General features: G+C 48.6%; 1 protein-coding gene across 1 annotated transcript in view; it reads left to right on the top strand.

The window, feature by feature from the left end:
• Positions 1-19,179, top strand: part of MYO18B (myosin XVIIIB) — a 246,829-nt gene that overhangs the window by 103,248 nt on the left and 124,402 nt on the right. The window contains exons 25-28 of the mRNA XM_034638624.1: positions 2,658-2,777; positions 3,096-3,204; positions 6,316-6,440; positions 11,346-11,500. Coding sequence (XP_034494515.1) covers positions 2,658-2,777; positions 3,096-3,204; positions 6,316-6,440; positions 11,346-11,500 — 509 coding nt within the window. The remainder of the gene's footprint in view (positions 1-2,657; positions 2,778-3,095; positions 3,205-6,315; positions 6,441-11,345; positions 11,501-19,179) is intronic.

Genomic DNA, 19,179 nt, shown 5'->3' with positions numbered 1-19,179 from the left:
CCCCATCCCAGAGGCAGCCAGGAACGCCCTGGGAGAGCCCCTGGTTTGTGAAATGGCGGCCGTTGCTTGGACAGGAGGCATCCGGGCTCAAGTCCCAGCCCTGTCACTCACTTGCGATGTGACTTTGGAATGCTCCCCCTAAGCCTCCTTTTTCCCCTGTTTCAACTGAAACGTGCATTTTGGTCTGAGCCGACACTGGTGTGGTCACCAAGATGGGAAGCCAATGGGCCGGAGAAGGGAGAAAAGTGGGCAGCATAGAACATTCTAGGGCAGCAATCCTTGTTTTGGTAGCTCTGTTTTTGGGGTCTATTTTTTAAAGATATTTATTTTGTTTTGTGTTTTTCTGATTTGGTTAAAAAATCAACAGTACAGAAATGCATCACAAGAAAATGGGAGTCCCCTGTGAGCCCACCCTTCTAGGAAAAAAAAAATCCCTATTCACAGTCTGGGAGTGACTTTTTCTGTGCAAGTACAAATGAAACAAAAGTGGGAACATATCAAACATTCTATTCTGCAACTTCACTCCCCCCCGCCCCGTTGGCACTATATCTTGGGGCCTTTTTTTTTTTTTAATGTCAAAATGTATAGCTCTTTCTCCTCGTTCTTCGTGGGGCAGAGCAATGACTTTGAGACCGCCTGTGAGCTGATGGTGTTGATGGGAACTAGCTTTGGATGGCAGCGGGATTCTCTGCTGCAAGGACCACTTAACGTCTGTGACAACACCCCACAGTCGCTTCTCGGTGCCGTGCACCGGGTCTGATGGGAGAGGGAAGTGTTTAGACACCTTTATGCGCAACATTTATGGCATCAGATGGAAATACCAGAAGGACAACAGGCATTCCGTGTTGTAGTGCATTTTACAGCTCAGGCGACCACACCCCCAGAGGGGAAAAGATTTGTCCAAGGTCATGTAATATGCTAGTTGTTGTGTCTGGACTTGAACCCTGTACCTTACTTCTATTTTTTTTTTCCCTTTTCCTTCCCTGTCTCTTGACCACTGCCCTCCGTGGAGGGAGGCTCCGTTTCCCGAACGACCCCTCTGCGTAAGGTCATATCTGAGCCTCTTAGTCATAAACAGTCCACTTCTATCCGTTTCTCTCCTCACTTGCTTTGGCGTATCCTTGAACCTGGAAAGCTGCATGTTAGAACAATAATAGCACGGAAGCCTTGACCCATTAGGCGTCTGTAGTTGGTCGTTGATGGGAAAAAAAAAGTCAGTGTAAGTGGGACTTTATTAAAATGTAAGTGTTTTGGGGGTGCTGGGTAGCACAGTCGTTAAGCGTCTGCCTTCAGCTCAGGGCGTGATCCTGGCATTCTGGGATCGAGTCCCACATCGGGTTCCTCCGCTGGGAGCCTGCTTCTTCCTCTCCCACTCCCCTGCTGTGTTTCCTCTCTCGCTGGCTGTCTCTCTGTCACATAAATAAATAAAATCTTTAAAAAATATATATATATATATAAGTGTTTTTATTTTTGCCTCGAAACAGACTGCCTTAACTCGCTGTATTTCTGAGGTAGGACCACAGCCTATAGACTGAGCACTGGACCGCAGACCCACTTCTCCCCTTTCTTAAACCATGCCCCTAACGCACGACTACGTGATTTCCACTTTTGATGTCATTAAAGCAGAGCAAATGGCAAAGTAGTTGGATTCCAGAAGCCCAATTTTTTCATTGTGTTTGTTCCATAGTTTTTGCACCTGCAACTATTTGACAAAATAGGTGTATTTGAATTAGGATTTTAAGAGTTTTAAGAAGCAACTCACGTGTATTCATTTCCTCCAATGCATTCCACCTAATTTTCAGGGAAGCTCTTTGCCTGGTCGTATTTTTGTAGGTGTATGTCACAGCTAATCTAATCAGTAATTACAGCAGAAATGCAACAGGCATAAACGGGTGGGGAACACGCACAACTGGGCCGGGTGTACATGGCTATTTCCTGGTAGAGGCAGGTATACCACAGGAACCCATAGAGAGGTTTTCTTTTTTTTTTTTTCCTTCTTTTCTAAAAAATTTTATGTATTTGAGAGAGAGAGAGAGAGAAAAGAGTGGGGTGAGGGGCAGAGGGAGAAGCAGACTTCCCCGCTGAGCAGGGAGCCCGCCATGGGACTTGATCCCAGGACCCTGGGATCCTGACCTGAGCTAAATTAAAGCTAGATGCTTAACCAACTGAGCCACCCAGGTGCCCCCATAGTGAGGTTTTCTAGCGGAAGCCATTTCTATGTAGTGGGCACCTGTGAGTCTTACTGAGGGGAGCCTGTCGGTCCGTCCAGCAAAATGGCTTGTGGAAGGATGGGTGAGGAGAGTTTCTGCTCGAACAACTTTTTAAATTGAGCACTTACTATGCGGCGGCCCTGTGCTAAGCTTTATGCGGTTGATCTCCTTCTCAAAACAATTCTATTAAGTCATCCCCTGCCCTCTAAAGTGGAGAAAACTGAGAATCTGGTGGGTATCCTGCCTGGTTCACAGTCACCCAGCTGGTGAGCGTTGGACCAAGAATTCTAACACATCAAGACCAATAAAATTCTGACATCCATGCTCTTAACCACCTCATTACACCGAGAACTGGTGATTTGCCCCCGGGGGTCCTGTGGAGGGTGCTGGGGGGAGAAGGGGTGGCGGCGCCCACCGGTGACCCTGTTATAACCCTCCCCATTCCAGATTGCTGACTTGACCACAGAGCTCGCCGATGAGCACTTCAAAGGGGACGTGGCCTGCCAGGTGCTGGAGCGTGAGCGGGCAGAGCGGCTACGTGCATTCCGGGAGGCCCAGGAGCTGAAGGTAGGGGGTCCCCGGTGGGGGGAGGAGGGGGGTGTGGCTGCGGCTGAGCAGGGTGGCTGCGAGTGGTTGGGACTGCCCCCTTCCGCATCTCCTCGCATGTGAGAGCAGTAAGCCCAAGCAAGATGCACTCGCTTACCGGCTCCCGTGTTCAAGGTCCTGGAGGACATGGGGGTCTTCCTAAGGCTTGGCCTTGGAGGTGTCTTGAATGTGCACTATGCAGAGGCTAGACAGTGTCTGGCTCTGGAGGCACCACGGCGGACACAGCCAGGCCCAAGCTCTCTTGAGCTCTGGTTTGACACGTCGAGGCCTTTCTTCCAGAGCAAGTATGAGCAAGTCCAGAAGAATTTGGGAGAAGTGCAGAAGCAGTTGGAAGAAGCCCAGCAGAAAATTCAGTTGAGTGACTTGGAAAGGAGCCACACTGCAGGAGGTGAGCAGACCGGGACTCTTGCGGTTAGACGTGGGTGGAAAATGCTGCCTGTTTGTGCCATTTATTCATTCATTCATTGATTCATACACGTACACTTTAGTAAGAACGCAAAGAATGATTTTAAAAAAATGGCTCTAGGGCAAGGCACCTTTATAATCGTATGACTTTTTCATATCAATTTTGAGCAAGGCATGTCAGTATTTAAAAGCGGAATCGATGAGATTGCCTTGCTGAATTTGAATCTAGACTCCATCTCTTCCGAGGTGGATGGCTTTGGGCCAAGACACGTGTGCCTCGGTTTGCTCATCTTTCGAATGGATGTTGTCCAAGGTGATTAATGGGAGGTGTTTAGCCACGTTCACGGCTACCTTACTGTTACTACTAATACTATTAATAGCAGGGTGGTTATCTGTGTCCGTAAACTCTGGAGCCGGAACTACTACTGTCCCTGTTTAAAAGTGGTGTCAGGCATCAGCAGTTATTGGAGAGAAGGCGAGGCCCCTGAATTGCTCTGCAGAGCCGGGGTTTTCTGGTGATGCCTGGCTCACACAGTTGCCGGGAGACCCACATCTCATGGTTCAAGGGGCACGGGGACATCTCTGTCATCTCCTCTCCCCCGTCTAAATGAGTCAGGTGAGAAGAATGCCTAGCGTGTCCGTCAGCTTTTATACAACGTTGACATCATTCCTTTGGTGCCCCCAGAGGAATCATGCCCTAGAAACGTCAGGGACACTCAGAGGAACAGAGGTCAGGAGGCAGTGAAGAGGCAAAGTGCATTTAATTTTCACTTCGCTCTTGCTTCCTCTCATCCTGGCTACCCCCAGGGCAGGCATTTACCAGGGGAGCTTGGGATTCTCTGGGACGTGGCACCCAACGAAGGGGAGGGTACAGGCAGCAAGTGGGAAATGGGTTCGCCCAGACCGGGGTGGGGGGCGCGGGTGGGACAGCAGAGTTTCCCCAGGAGAGCATCAGCCCCAGTTCCATCCTGACTGTAATGGATGGCCCAGTTTGTTTCTCTCTGGGAGGATCTGGGAGCTTAAAGGGAGGGGAGGTGTGCTTAGCTCATGAGAGCATTAGTCACAATGCTATATAGGCTCTCAGCCCTGCATGCTCGTTCCAGGAAGCCAAATCCACAAATATTTTGTTTTTCATTATGAAAGCAATACATACTCATTACAGAAAATTTCTAAAATATAGGAAAGTCAAAAGGAGCCATAAAACACTTTAATCACACCACAGCAAGGCCACCACAACTTCCTCAATGGCTCAAGCCAGAGTATCAATTATTAAAAACATGGCTGTTTTCCCACCATGCATGGTTAAGTATTGGGAGAGGACCTTTTATGGTCTGCAGCCAGCATGGAGCAGGCCACCAGGGGGAGGGGGGTAACAGAAGGATTTTAGTTGGGCCCTTGCACTCAAGAAATTTGCAATTGACATGGGGAGGTCAGCTAAATCCAGGAAAAATGGATCATGAAGGGCTGAATATATGTATGGATTAAGAATGCCCCCCCCACCCCAGGGAGGGGCACTGGAGTGGAAATCAGCCTCAAGGAATGGAGAACGGTTTCCTCATCTGCTCACACTGACCACGCCTACCAAGCAGACGCTTGCTGTTTGAGGTTTTTTTCCCTGGTGGGAGACAGGGTTCTTTTTCTGCCATGATATTATTTATCATGGTGGAAAGCTGAACAAGCTCTAACTCCTTACAATTTCATCATCCTGTTTGGGTTCGTTATGTGGGAATCACTATTGGGGTCACCTCCTCTAAGACTTCAGGCCTACCATCTATCCAAGCATTTGTCCATCGTTCCATCCATCCATCCATCCATCCATCCATCCACCAATCCAGTGAAAGTTATGAAGCATTTATGATATGCTAGGCATTGTAGTAAGTCCCTCAGACACGATCTTGAACAAAAACGTTTGCTGCTTTTATGAGTTTGAATTCTCTTCTGGATTTCCATAAGCTTCCTTTATGAGAGCTCTGATGATCATTCTAGGTTGTAGCTGTCTTTTTGTATGTTGGTCTCCTGTACTAGATTCTGCTGGAAGATAGAGTGGTTACTTATTTGTTTCATTATCCCTTGTGCCTGGTATGCAGTAGTGTAAACAGTGGGCATTCCAGTGCATGGTAGATGGAACAATGTATGATGGATGGATGGATGGATGGATGGATGGATGGATGGATGGATGGAGAGATGGATGGATGGATGAATAGATGGATAGATGGATAGATGGAGAGATAGATGGATGGAGATATGGATGGATGGATGGATGGATGGATGGATGGATGGATGGAGAGATGGATGGATGGAGAGCTGAATGAAGTGGATGATCACTATCTTCAGCTGTCCACATGTGGAAAGTTTCCCATAGCACCATTACCTTAAGGGACATTACTCTATTACTCAGATAATCTAAAGACATCATAACCTGGTCTAGCCCATTCCACTCAGTCAAATAGTTTTCATCACACCAGCAAGAGAGTTTTTTTAGATTTTTACTGAATCAAGAGATTGTTCTGTTATCTCACAGAGATATCTTGGAACCAATGTCTCTGTTGTTATGCATTCAGTAGACCCTTTAATTATTGTTCATTGATTTGTTCATTAACTTGACCGGCAGTCACTGCTTACATACTGTCACCCAATGTGGTTGGCCAGTAAGAGGATTCCAGTTGGTGCACTTGTATCAGCATGAATGGGGGAAACTTCTGTGTGTGTGGGATGCTTCTAGAGGGTGTTGAAGATCTAAAAATGATGAAAAGAGCTCTCCTGACCTAGGTGGTTATGGAATTTCCTTAGAAAAAGAAAAGTATGTGTATGCTTGTAGAGAAATTTAACAGTATGAAGCAACTGAGCTTAGAATGGTGAGCAGCCAATAACTTTAGACAACTAGAGGTGGTCAGGACAGTCTTCCTGCAAGAAGTGGGTTTTTTTTGTTTTGTTTTCAATGGACTTAAAGCAGAATTTCTTAACCTGAAGTCTAAGGTCAGGCCTCAGGAACTCTATATTGCAAACTCGTGTGCAAAGAGCTAGAAAGTGTGAGAGAACCACCCTCATTCACCTCGCCTTCCCTCTGGCCCCCACCCCCGACTTTGTTAAATAGCGGACGAATGGCAAATGCGCTTCGACTGTGCTCAGATGGAGAACGAGTTCCTCAGGAAGCGTCTGCAGCAATTCGAGGAGAGGTTGGACTCAGAGCTGACATCCAGGAAAGAGCTGGAACAGAAGGTAAGAGATTGTAGCTAGTCTGAGTCCCCAAAGGGTCAGGCTGGGCAAGTCCTTAGCAGCACTGTTCAAGGTATTGGCCAAACCTAGGGAGGGAGAAAGAGGGCACCCCGGTTTCGTGTTTTTCCACCTCTACTGTTGTTACAAATGCTAGTCACTGTGGTAGATGGGAAACATTTTGTCTACATGTGGGTGTTATACATGGGGAAAGAAGACTCTGGAATAAAGAACCTTGAATCTCGGGCCTCAGATATTTCTCCTCTACAAAATGATTGCAGTATGCCCTTAAAATCATCCACTCTTATCCATCCCCTTTGCCTCTAATCTGCCCCCTCCATTTCTCATCTAGACCAGAGCAACAACCTCTTACTTGGTCTCCTTGCCTCTCCCCACACCCACCTGCCCCACTGTGGCCAAGAAATCTTTCAGTCTCTTTCCGACTGTGCTGTTGTTGCAAGTTCTGCTGACTCTCATGGTGGACCGTTTCCTTGAGTGTTTTGTAAATTTTGATTGTGAGCTCATCTTCAACAGGCCCCACTTACTCCCGCCATGGGAGCCCCAGGTGGTCCGCATGGTGGAATGTTCTTTTCCTTCCTCTGACTCTTGTGGTGAATTTTGTATGTAGTTAGTTATTTTTGTGTTGATTGTTCTTACTTTTAAATTAAAAAAAAACTTTATATTGATTTTGATGACAGCCCTACGTTTATAAGGTTTAGTGCGTTTCTCTAGAAGGAGCACTTTCACATTGTCTTCTGCAGCAGCCCCTGAGATTATGCGAAATTCTCTCCTCCATTGCAGACTTTTGCAACACGGGCCAAGTGCCAATTCGATCTCTCAACACACCTGAGGCACAGACCTAGGGTTTTGATTTCTTATGGGAATACAGTCTCCCCCACCCAGAGCTAGCCTGGCACCAGGCCTTCTGACCCCCTTCCAGGCTTGTGGGTAGGGCTTTTCCTGCCCCCTTACCCCAAGGCGCAGCTCTTTGAGGGTCCCAACTTAATGCAGGGGTCTTCATTCCAACCCCTACCTTCCATGGTCCCAAGGTTTGTCTCTTATCTCCGTCTGGGCATTCAACCACAGCCATGATCCTTAGTGATATTTCTAGATCTTTTGACTGCTCCTCTTCTCCCCTACCCTGGCTGCCAGAGCGTCAGCGTCTGCCCTCATGGTTCTTGTTTTACATCCTTTGCATTTCGGATATCCCAAAATTTTCCTTCCTTTCTTGAAAGTGCAGCTGGACATTACAAATATCAGGTATTCGCATCTAGTGTTTTCTAGATGAATGTAGGGATAGTTTGGCCTCTCTGCCTGTTTTGCATGGTCTCCAACTATGCCCAGACTACATTCCAACCAGCTTACACTCCAAATAGGGATGTGCTGGTAACTGGGCCTCTGAAAATAAACACCCTGATGTCTATCATTTGCCAACTGCCAATTTCCATGGTGTAAATATTTCTACCGGGGCCAATCTCAGCCTACCATTGTGAGCGCCCTGGGTGTGGAATTGGGAAGAGAATCAATCGGCTCTCCTAAAAGAATGTGCTGGCTCTAGAGTGCTGAATCCAACCACACTCACTTATTTATTTATTTATTTATTTTTCAAGATTTATTTATTTATTTGATAGAGAGAGAGAGAGCGCATGTGCACAAGCACAAGCAGGGGGAATGGCAGACAGAGGGAGAAGCAGGCTTCCTGCTGAGCAGGAAGCCGATGTGGGGCTCAGTCCCAGGACCCCGGGATCATGACCTGAGCCGAAGGCAGATGCTTAACCAACCGAACCACCCGGGCCCCCCCCCCCACTTGTTTAAAGCTCAGAGCAAAAGAGAGAGGAAGGTACCGTCCTATACATCCCCTGCTTAGACTACACACGTACATAGCTTCCCTCACCCCTGACCAGAGTGGCCCCTCGATACAATGGATGAGCCTATGTTAACCCATCATATCACCCAAAGTCTGTAGTATACAGTAGAGTTCATTCTTGGTGTTGTACATTCTATGGGTTTCGACTTATGTATCATGACATGGATCCTCCACTGTAGTTTTTACAGAGGAGTCTTGCTACCCTAAAAATCCTCTCTGCTTCAGCAATTCATCCCTCCATACCTTTGCCTTTTCCAGAATGTCATATAGTTTATCCTACAGTACGTCGCCTTTTCAGACTGGCTCCTCCCACTGAGTCCTAGGCATTGAAATTTCCTCTCCATCTTTCCACGGCTTGATAGCTCATTTCTCTTGAGGGCCGAATAATATTCCATTGTCGGGATGGACCACAGAGTACCCACCCGCCTACTGAAGGACATCTTGATTGCTTCCATGTTTTGGCCTTTGTGAATAAAGCTGAAATAAACATCCACGTGCAGATTTTCACGTGGACAGAAACTTTCCACCCCTCTGGGTAAATCCCAAGGGGGATCATTGCTGGAAGAGTGTGGGAAGAGTGAGTTGAGTTTTGGAGAAACTGCTACACTGTGTCCCACGGCGGCTGTCCCATTTTGCATCCCCCCCAGCCCTGAGTGAGACCTCCTGCTGCTTCACATCCTTGGCAGCGTTTGGCATTGTCTGTGTTCCAGATTTTGGCCATTCTCCTAGGTGCGTGGTGGTGTCTTGTCTTAATTCTCATTTCCCTGATGCCACATGACGTGGAGCACCTTTTCGTATGCTTATTCACGGTCTTTCTTCTTTGGCGAACTGTCTTTTACAGTCTTTGGCCCATTTTTTAATTGAGTTGTTTTCTTGTTGGGTTTTAAGTGTTCTTTGTATATTTTGGATAACAGTCCTCTATCTGGTATGTTTTTTTGCAAATATTTTCTCCCAGTCCATGGCTTGTCTTTTCATTCGGTTTTTCTCTTTCTTTCTTTTCTGTCTTTTCTTTCTTCCTCTTTCTTTCCTTTTTTCTTTCTTTCTTTCTTTCTTTCTTTCTTTCTTTCTTTCTTTCTTTCTTTCTTTTTCTTTCTCTCTTCTTTCTCTTCCTTTCTCTCTCTTTCTCTCTGTCTCTCTTTCTCTCTTTCTTTCAAATATTTTATTTATTTGAGAGAGAGCGAGAGAAAACACAACGGCGGGGGTGGGGAGAGGAGGAGAAGCAGACTCCCCACTGAGCAAGGAGCCTGATGTGGGACTTGATCGCAGGACCCTGGGATCATGACCTGAGCTGAAGGCAGACTCTTAACCGACTGAGCCACCCAGGCATGCCTGTCTTTTCATTTTCTTAATAGTGTCTTTTGTGGGGCAGAAATTTTTAACTTTTAATGAAGTCCAGCTTATAAATTGTTTCTTTCATGGGTCATGCCTTTGGTGTATTTCTAACAAGTCATTGCCAAACACAAGGTGTGTAGGTTTTGGCCTGCATTATCTTCCAGGAGCTTTATAGTTATGCATTTTACATTTAGGTCTCTGATCCATTTTAAGTTAGTTTTTGTGAGGGAGTTAAGGTCTGGGTCAAGATTTTTTTTTTTTTTTTTTGCATGTGGATGACCAGTTGTCCCAGCATCATTTGTGGAAAAGACTATTTTGCTCATCGTATCACCTTTCTCCCTTTGTGAAAGATCAAATGTCTCTATCTCTACAAGTCTATTTCTGGGCTCTCTATCCTCTTCCCTTGCACTGCCTTCGTCTTCCCTCACCTCTGGGCCTTTGCACATGCTCTTTTCTTTTCCTTTTCCTCCCTGACCTGGATACCTCCAACTATCTTTAAGATCTGAGCTTACATGCCCTTCCCTCCAGAAAATCTCCCCTGATACAGACTGGTGGGTGCCCCTGAATTGTGTCCTCAGGTAAAAACCTCCTTGTGATGTATTATAATTATCTGCTTACTTCTTGGTCCCTCCCCCCCATTAGAATTGAGGTCATATTTGCTTGCCCTACTGATATATATATATATCCTCATGGGAGAGAAAAGCATCGTGTGACCACCTTGCAGAGAGGGGCCACGGTGAGAACACATGCAGTTTTCTAAACAAAGGAAGCTCAGTATCATCCCTGGCGATGACAATTTTAGTGGCCACTTCCAAGACGGACATGATTTTGTGGTCCTCAAACCCATCCTGAGCCGTGGATAAACCCAACTGCAAGGAAACAGCAGAGTTCTTTAGTAACAAATTATAAAGGCGGGTCAGTTTCCCCAAGGAAGGGGGGAGCTATTCATGCCGCATTAAAAAGTCATAAAGCTGCAACCTTATCTGAGGCGCAGAATATCAGAAAACATCCCATTTGCCTTCAAAGACTGAATTTAGAATTACAGGCTTCATTAACTCAGAGTTTTGCTTATTTAAAGAAATTCTTTAATGAGGCCATTTCTTCAAAGCAAGCGTGCTGAGTTGTCCTCTCACCCAGATTTAAACTAGGACATTTGGGGGGGTTTTTCCTCGAGGAAGAGGCGAGAGGCTTTGCTTTTCTGTTTGTTTACGGTTATGTGTATTGCTGTGTAATTTGGCCCGTTGCAAGTGCCATTTACGGCCCTAACCTTTAGAGCCTGTCTCGTGGGTTCCCTGGGCAGATCCTCGAGATGGGCCATTTTGGCTGCTTCATGGCTAATCCCCGCATGGCTCGGAGGTGATGCCCACGGATGGGGGTATTAATGATACAGGACTCACGGGGCTGTCGTGTTGAGGCGGGGCGTGCAAAGAATCTGTGGGCTCCTTGGCAGGATGATTATGGAAGCAGATTAAACACAACCCCAAGGGAGGGATGGAATCGCCCCCGTGTCCCCCCTGAGTAGACAGGGTCAGAGAAGTCTCTTCCTCGTGGCGACACAGGCAGAAAGCGGTCCCATCAGGGTCTCCCTGGCTCCAGCACCTGCAGTCTTCCCGCCACGCTCACCTAAGGGACGGCAGCTGCTTGAGATAAAAAGTAGAAAGTTCCGTTCAAGGGGCGACCAAGCGGGGTGCTTCATTCTGTAACTCCCACAGCTCGGGGAGCTGCAGAGCGCCTACGAGGGGGCCAAGAAGCTGGCACACAAGCTGAAGACGAAGTGCCACCGTCTGACCTGTGACCTGGAGGACACCCGCCTCCAGCTGGAGAACCAGGAGAGCCGAAATCACGAGCTTGAGAAGAAGCAGACGAAGTGAGTTGCACGGGACACCCGTCGCCGGGGCTCTGCGGTGGGCTGCGTTGGCGTGGGGGGTGGGGTATCTCTGGGGTCTCCAGGTTCGCCTCTGGAGGGGTTCAGCCCCCATCCGCAAGGCCTAACCCCCTTCTCCAGCCTCTAATATCCTGCCCCATCCCTCACACCTTATTCTTCCTGTAGGGTTCTCCCACCATACAGCGAGAAGCGATTCTTTGCTATTACCCGATCAATCGGCCATGTGAACTTGGGGAGCTTTCTTGGCCTCTCTGGGCCTCAACACCCCCATTTATCAAGTGCGGAATTGGTGATGGAGGGCAAGGACACCCTAGCATGGTGATTGGGGGAGCAAGCGCTGATGTCAGACCGCCCCAGTTCAGGACCTGCCCGTGCCCTTTTCTAGTTGACCTTGGACAAGTCATTCAACCCCCTGAGCCTCAGTTTCTCATCCTTGGGTCAGGGAAGAGAATACCCCATAGCGGTGAGGACTAAATGATATGGTTGTAGACCCAGTGGACGGAAGTCTGATGCCTAGCCCCATTGTGGGACATGGGGCCACAGAACGGGGAGGCCAAAAATCAACTCATTGCCCTTGGCATTCAGGGCCTAGGGTCTCAGGTCACGTGAGCAGCTCTGGCACAGACAGACGGGGCCTTGTGCAGTCTGTCTTGAAGCCGCACTCTGGTTCCCATGCTCCCCAAATGGTGGAGCTTAGACTGGGACGTAGGAGCATTCATCTGGAAAACCTCAGTGTGTATGCTGACTTATCCCCGGACACCCTGGCTGTGTCGGAAGCCCTTCAGCTTGCTTCGTGAAGGTAGTTAGCGGTGTTCAGGGTCCCGCTTTGAGTCAGATGACCTCCAATGGAGACTTTGTAGAAGACAAAAAGATAAGATACCGCCTCTTTTTGTTAGCCTGGGATAAAAATACAGAAAAATGTTATGAGAGGTGCAGGACGTGGCAAGCTGCATTATATTTTCATGGGAGTGGCAACGATTTTGAACTTGGTCTGCATAATTAAATATTACTTCTCTCACTTGGAGCTTTTCTGAGCTCGCTTCTTCATGTGAAAAAAATAAAAGGATNGGTGGCAAGCTGCATTATATTTTCATGGGAGTGGCAACGATTTTGAACTTGGTCTGCATATAATTAAATATTACTTCTCTCACTTGGAGCTTTTCTGAGCTCGCTTCTTCATGTGAAAAAAATAAAAGGATNGGAGCTTAGACTGGGACGTAGGAGCATTCATCTGGAAAACCTCAGTGTGTATGCTGACTTATCCCCGGACACCCTGGCTGTGTCGGAAGCCCTTCAGCTTGCTTCGTGAAGGTAGTTAGCGGTGTTCAGGGTCCCGCTTTGAGTCAGATGACCTCCAATGGAGACTTTGTAGAAGACAAAAAGATAAGATACCGCCTCTTTTTGTTAGCCTGGGATAAAAATACAGAAAAATGTTATGAGAGGTGCAGGAGGTGGCAAGCTGCATTATATTTTCATGGGAGTGGCAACGATTTTGAACTTGGTCTGCATATAATTAAATATTACTTCTCTCACTTGGAGCTTTTCTGAGCTCGCTTCTTCATGTGAAAAAAATAAAAGGATCTTTGGGGGGCTGTTAGCAATGCCCTTCCAAAACAAGAGAGGTTTCTTTAATCTTTATTGATACCTGCCTCTGTTTCCTTTTCCACCTTCCTGGGGACTCTGGCTGAACCTTGTGCTTGCGGTGGGGAAAATGGCTTTGTCCTACCTGGGCCATTTCCTGTGTGACCTCATCAAATGTTACCACCTCTCTGGGCCAGAGAGAGACTGAGGTTCCAAAAGAAGTCTTGGACTTATGGCCGAAGAATAGCTCCTACAGACCCCATCGGTAAACCGGGACGTGGGGACTCCCGTCTCCCCCCAGGGTTTCTGCCAGTTATGACAATCTCAGCCTTCATCTGTGGGTTCTGCTCCTGTTCTTTTTTTTTTTTTTTTAAATTTTATTTATTTGAGAAAAAGGGAGAGAAAAAACAAGCAGGGGAGAGGGGCAGAGGGAGAGGGAGAAGCAGGCTCCCCACTGAGCAGGGAGCCCCACTCAGAGTTCGATCCCAGGACCCTGAGATCATGACCTGAGCCAAAGGCAGATGCTTAATCGACTGAGCCACCCAGGTGCCCCTCTGCTCCTGTTCTGAGCAGTTATATGGAGGGTTTCTGCTCTCTGATGGGGATGGGGGCTGTCCATGGAGTTTATGCAACCAGAAAATTCCATCTCTCTGGTCTTTCCCTGCCAGCCCTTGGGCAGAATCCTCCCTTCTAGGTACTCAAGACCCTCCCAGTGGGGGTCCCCTGGGAAAGTCCCCATTTCCTCATACTTACGTTGCTTCCCCCTAAGACTTACCTGTCTGTGATGTTGCCTGTCCCTCTACCATCTCCTGGCAGACATTAACTCATGTTTTAAAGATCACTGCAGACGGCAGCCATTATCTTTCTAGGTGGACTGGCACTTTAGCAGGGAGCCTATAGACAATAGAAGCCTCACTCTAATGATGGGAAATCAGGCAAAATGACTGTAGTGGGGAAGGATCTAGAAGGGAGCAACACTTCCTCATACCTAAGTCTAACCAAAGTGTAGATGTAAGCGCCTCCTCAGTTTGCTGGGCTCTGGATGGACTGATGTCTCCATGCCCATCAAGTTTCCCTGTCCTCACTATGGTTTCTAAGTCCACAGTGGCCCAAAGTGGTTCCATCTGAGCTTGGCTTCTTGTTGTCACGGTTACCCCACGGGTCACAGAGCTCCGTTCCGAGGGCTGATGGAGCTCCCAGCCCGCTGCGCTTCCATGCGGTGAGGCCTGTGCTGGGCTCACCAACTCGCACACTCACTGGAGGTTAGACCCCAGACCTGCTTCGGGTGGGGTGAAGAGGGTGTGTGAATCCTTCTGGCCTCAGGCAGTTGGTCGGTCATGTGTTCCAGAAGGTCGGGTCTCTGTAGGAGCCATTCTTTGGCATCAGGTGGCCTGTTAGGTGAGGGACTCCACAGAACCCTCTGTGGCTGCCTGGCCCCCACCATCTGCCCCCACCCGTGCCAATTAGATGGGGGGGCTCAATAAGACTGCAGAGAAGCTGGATGCCGGCTGGCATTTGGGGCCGAATCACTCTGCCTCTCTGAACCTCAGCCTCCCCTTTTGTAAAACGGGTATCACTACATGTTTCTTGCTGAATCGTTACAAGAACTACACGGACCCTAGCGCAGAGCCCGGCACTCTGGGACTCTGGAGCGTTATTACCACCGCAATGTTTCCCTTTCCAGGGGGCCAGTGNTAGCGGTGTTCAGGGTCCCGCTTTGAGTCAGATGACCTCCAATGGAGACTTTGTAGAAGACAAAAAGATAAGATACCGCCTCTTTTTGTTAGCCTGGGATAAAAATACAGAAAAATGTTATGAGAGGTGCAGGAGGTGGCAAGCTGCATTATATTTTCATGGGAGTGGCAACGATTTTGAACTTGGTCTGCATATAATTAAATATTACTTCTCTCACTTGGAGCTTTTCTGAGCTCGCTTCTTCATGTGAAAAAAATAAAAGGATCTTTGGGGGGCTGTTAGCAATGCCCTTCCAAAACAAGAGAGGTTTCTTTAATCTTTATTGATACCTGCCTCTGTTTCCTTTTCCACCTTCCTGGGGACTCTGGCTGAACCTTGTGCTTGCGGTGGGGAAAATGGCTTTGTCCTACCTGGGCCATTTCCTGTGTGACCTCATCAAATGTTACCACCTCTCTGGGCCAGAGAGAGACTGAGGTTCCAAAAGAAGTCTTGGACTTATGGCCGAAGAATAGCTCCTACAGACCCCATCGGTAAACCGGGACGTGGGGACTCCCGTCTCCCCCCAGGGTTTCTGCCAGTTATGACAATCTCAGCCTTCATCTGTGGGTTCTGCTCCTGTTCTTTTTTTTTTTTTTTTAAATTTTATTTATTTGAGAAAAAGGGAGAGAAAAAACAAGCAGGGGAGAGGGGCAGAGGGAGAGGGAGAAGCAGGCTCCCCACTGAGCAGGGAGCCCCACTCAGAGTTCGATCCCAGGACCCTGAGATCATGACCTGAGCCAAAGGCAGATGCTTAATCGACTGAGCCACCCAGGTGCCCCTCTGCTCCTGTTCTGAGCGGTTATATGGAGGGTTTCTGCTCTCTGATGGGGATGGGGGCTGTCCATGGAGTTTATGCAACCAGAAAATTCCATCTCTCTGGTCTTTCCCTGCCAGCCCTTGGGCAGAATCCTCCCTTCTAGGTACTCAAGACCCTCCCAGTGGGGGTCCCCTGGGAAAGTCCCCATTTCCTCATACTTACGTTGCTTCCCCCTAAGACTTACCTGTCTGTGATGTTGCCTGTCCCTCTACCATCTCCTGGCAGACATTAACTCATGTTTTAAAGATCACTGCAGACGGCAGCCATTATCTTTCTAGGTGGACTGGCACTTTAGCAGGGAGCCTATAGACAATAGAAGCCTCACTCTAATGATGGGAAATCAGGCAAAATGACTGTAGTGGGGAAGGATCTAGAAGGGAGCAACACTTCCTCATACCTAAGTCTAACCAAAGTGTAGATGTAAGCGCCTCCTCAGTTTGCTGGGCTCTGGATGGACTGATGTCTCCATGCCCATCAAGTTTCCCTGTCCTCACTATGGTTTCTAAGTCCACAGTGGCCCAAAGTGGTTCCATCTGAGCTTGGCTTCTTGTTGTCACGGTTACCCCACGGGTCACAGAGCTCCGTTCCGAGGGCTGATGGAGCTCCCAGCCCGCTGCGCTTCCATGCGGTGAGGCCTGTGCTGGGCTCACCAACTCGCACACTCACTGGAGGTTAGACCCCAGACCTGCTTCGGGTGGGGTGAAGAGGGTGTGTGAATCCTTCTGGCCTCAGGCAGTTGGTCGGTCATGTGTTCCAGAAGGTCGGGTCTCTGTAGGAGCCATTCTTTGGCATCAGGTGGCCTGTTAGGTGAGGGACTCCACAGAACCCTCTGTGGCTGCCTGGCCCCCACCATCTGCCCCCACCCGTGCCAATTAGATGGGGGGGCTCAATAAGACTGCAGAGAAGCTGGATGCCGGCTGGCATTTGGGGCCGAATCACTCTGCCTCTCTGAACCTCAGCCTCCCCTTTTGTAAAACGGGTATCACTACATGTTTCTTGCTGAATCGTTACAAGAACTACACGGACCCTAGCGCAGAGCCCGGCACTCTGGGACTCTGGAGCGTTATTACCACCGCAATGTTTCCCTTTCCAGGGGGCCAGTGGTGCCTCTTGAATGATGTCACCATCAGCCAATCAGAAAGCTCCTGGGCTCTTCCAACAGGAAGACTCCCTCATGTGACTCACGATGGGCTCTCTCAGGAGTCTGAGGCTTTGAATGACCATCTAGTGTTAAGATACATTGGATAGTCTTGGAACAGGGGAGACTTTCTTCTTGCCGGGGCCCAGACACCACGCCCTTTCAGCCATTCTGGCCACGCCCAGTTTCTTGGAGCCATGGGGGCTTTCCGTGTGGGCCAAGGGCAAGAGACCAAGGTCACATCTTACTGAAGTTTGGCAGAAACTTCTCTACTGGTTTCCTTGTCTGGGAAAAGGAGAGAAGCTCAAGGCAGCTGCATGGAATGATATCAAATCCGGGAGGTGCTTCTCACTCCCTGTCACCATCGTGGAGGGGCAGGTGGGCCCCAGACGAGGCATTTCCTGAGTCCTGGGACAGCCCCCAAGAGGACTGTCGAGTCTCTGTGTTTTCTGCTAGGGAAACAAATGAAAGCAAGACCGAATGTGTTAATGTCCAGCCTTTTATCAAGAATCACTGGGCTCTACCATGGCTGACAAGTGCAGAAGCCAGACGATAGCCTGTAGGGGACCCAGTGTAGACTCCGTCTTGTTTGTACAGCTAGGTACTTCCATCCCTTCACCGATCAGTGCCTATTAGACCCCAAACCTGGGCCTTGTGGATGTAAAGAGTCTTCACATGTATGGGCAAACCAGATAGATGAGATTTTTCTCTCATTCTCTATGTTTTTTCTTCTTTTTCTGTATATAGTTTTATTCTAGCCTGGTTTTCACTCATGTATTTTATTGTGTTTCATAAGTCTCCATTATTTTTGTGAAAACTCTNTACTTCTCTCACTTGGAGCTTTTCTGAGCTCGCTTCTTCATGTGAAAAAAATAAAAGGATCTTTGGGGGGCTGTTAGCAATGCCCTTCCAAAACAAGAGAGGTTTCTTTAATCTTTATTGATACCTGCCTCTGTTTCCTTTTCCACCTTCCTGGGGACTCTGGCTGAACCTTGTGCTTGCGGTGGGGAAAATGGCTTTGTCCTACCTGGGCCATTTCCTGTGTGACCTCATCAAATGTTATCACCTCGCTGGGCCAGAGAGAGACTGAGGTTCCAAAAGAAGTCTTGGACTTATGGCCGAAGAATAGCTCCTACAGACCCCATCGGTAAACCGGGACGTGGGGACTCCCGTCTCCCCCCAGGGTTTCTGCCAGTTATGACAATCTCAGCCTTCATCTGTGGGTTCTGCTCCTGTTCTTTTTTTTTTTTTTTTTTAATTTTATTTATTTGAGAAAAAGGGAGAGAAAAAACAAGCAGGGGAGAGGGAGAAGCAGGCTCCCCACTGAGCAGGGAGCCCCACTCAGAACTCGATCCCAGGACCCTGAGATCATGACCTGAGCCAAAGGCAGATGCTTAATCGACTGAGCCACCCAGGTGCCCCTCTGCTCCTGTTCTGAGCGGTTATATGGAGGGTTTCTGCTCTCTGATGGGGATGGGGGCTGTCCATGGAGTTTATGCAACCAGAAAATTCCATCTCTCTGGTCTTTCCCTGCCAGCCCTTGGGCAGAATCCTCCCTTCTAGGTACTCAAGACCCTCCCAGTGGGGGTCCCCTGGGAAAGTCCCCATTTCCTCATACTTACGTTGCTTCCCCCTAAGACTTACCTGTCTGTGATGTTGCCTGTCCCTCTACCATCTCCTGGCAGACATTAACTCATGTTTTAAAGATCACTGCAGACGGCAGCCATTATCTTTCTAGGTGGACTGGCATTTTAGCAGGGAGCCTATAGACAATAGAAGCCTCACTCTAATGATGGGAAATCAGGCAAAATGACTGTAGTGGGGAAGGATCTAGAAGGGAGCAACACTTCCTCATACCTAAGTCTAACCAAAGTGTAGATGTAAGCGCCTCCTCGGTTTGCTGGGCTCTGGATGGACTGATGTCTCCATGCCCATCAAGTTTCCCTGTCCTCACTATGGTTTCTAAGTCCACAGCGGCCCAAAGTGGTTCCATCTGAGCTTGGCTTCTTGTTGTCACGGTTACCCCACGGGTCACAGAGCTCCGTTCCGAGGGCTGATGGAGCTCCCAGCCCGCTGCGCTTCCATGCGGTGAGGCCTGTGCTGGGCTCACCAACTCGCACACTCACTGGAGGTTAGACCCCAGACCTGCTTCGGGTGGGGTGAAGAGGGTGTGTGAATCCTTCTGGCCTCAGGCAGTTGGTCGGTCATGTGTTCCAGAAGGTCGGGTCTCTGTAGGAGCCATTCTTTGGCATCAGGTGGCCTGTTAGGTCAGGGACTCCACAGAACCCTCTGTGGCTGCCTGGCCCCCACCATCTGCCCCCACCCGTGCCAATTAGATGGGGGGGCTCAATAAGACTGCAGAGAAGCTGGATGCCGGCTGGCATTTGGGGC

Source organism: Ailuropoda melanoleuca, chromosome 12 (genome assembly GCF_002007445.2).
Source record: "Ailuropoda melanoleuca isolate Jingjing chromosome 12, ASM200744v2, whole genome shotgun sequence".
NCBI classification, from domain to species: Eukaryota; Metazoa; Chordata; class Mammalia; order Carnivora; family Ursidae; genus Ailuropoda; species Ailuropoda melanoleuca.
Note: the sequence above shows the minus strand (reverse complement) of the source record. Positions and strands in the feature narration are given on the sequence as shown.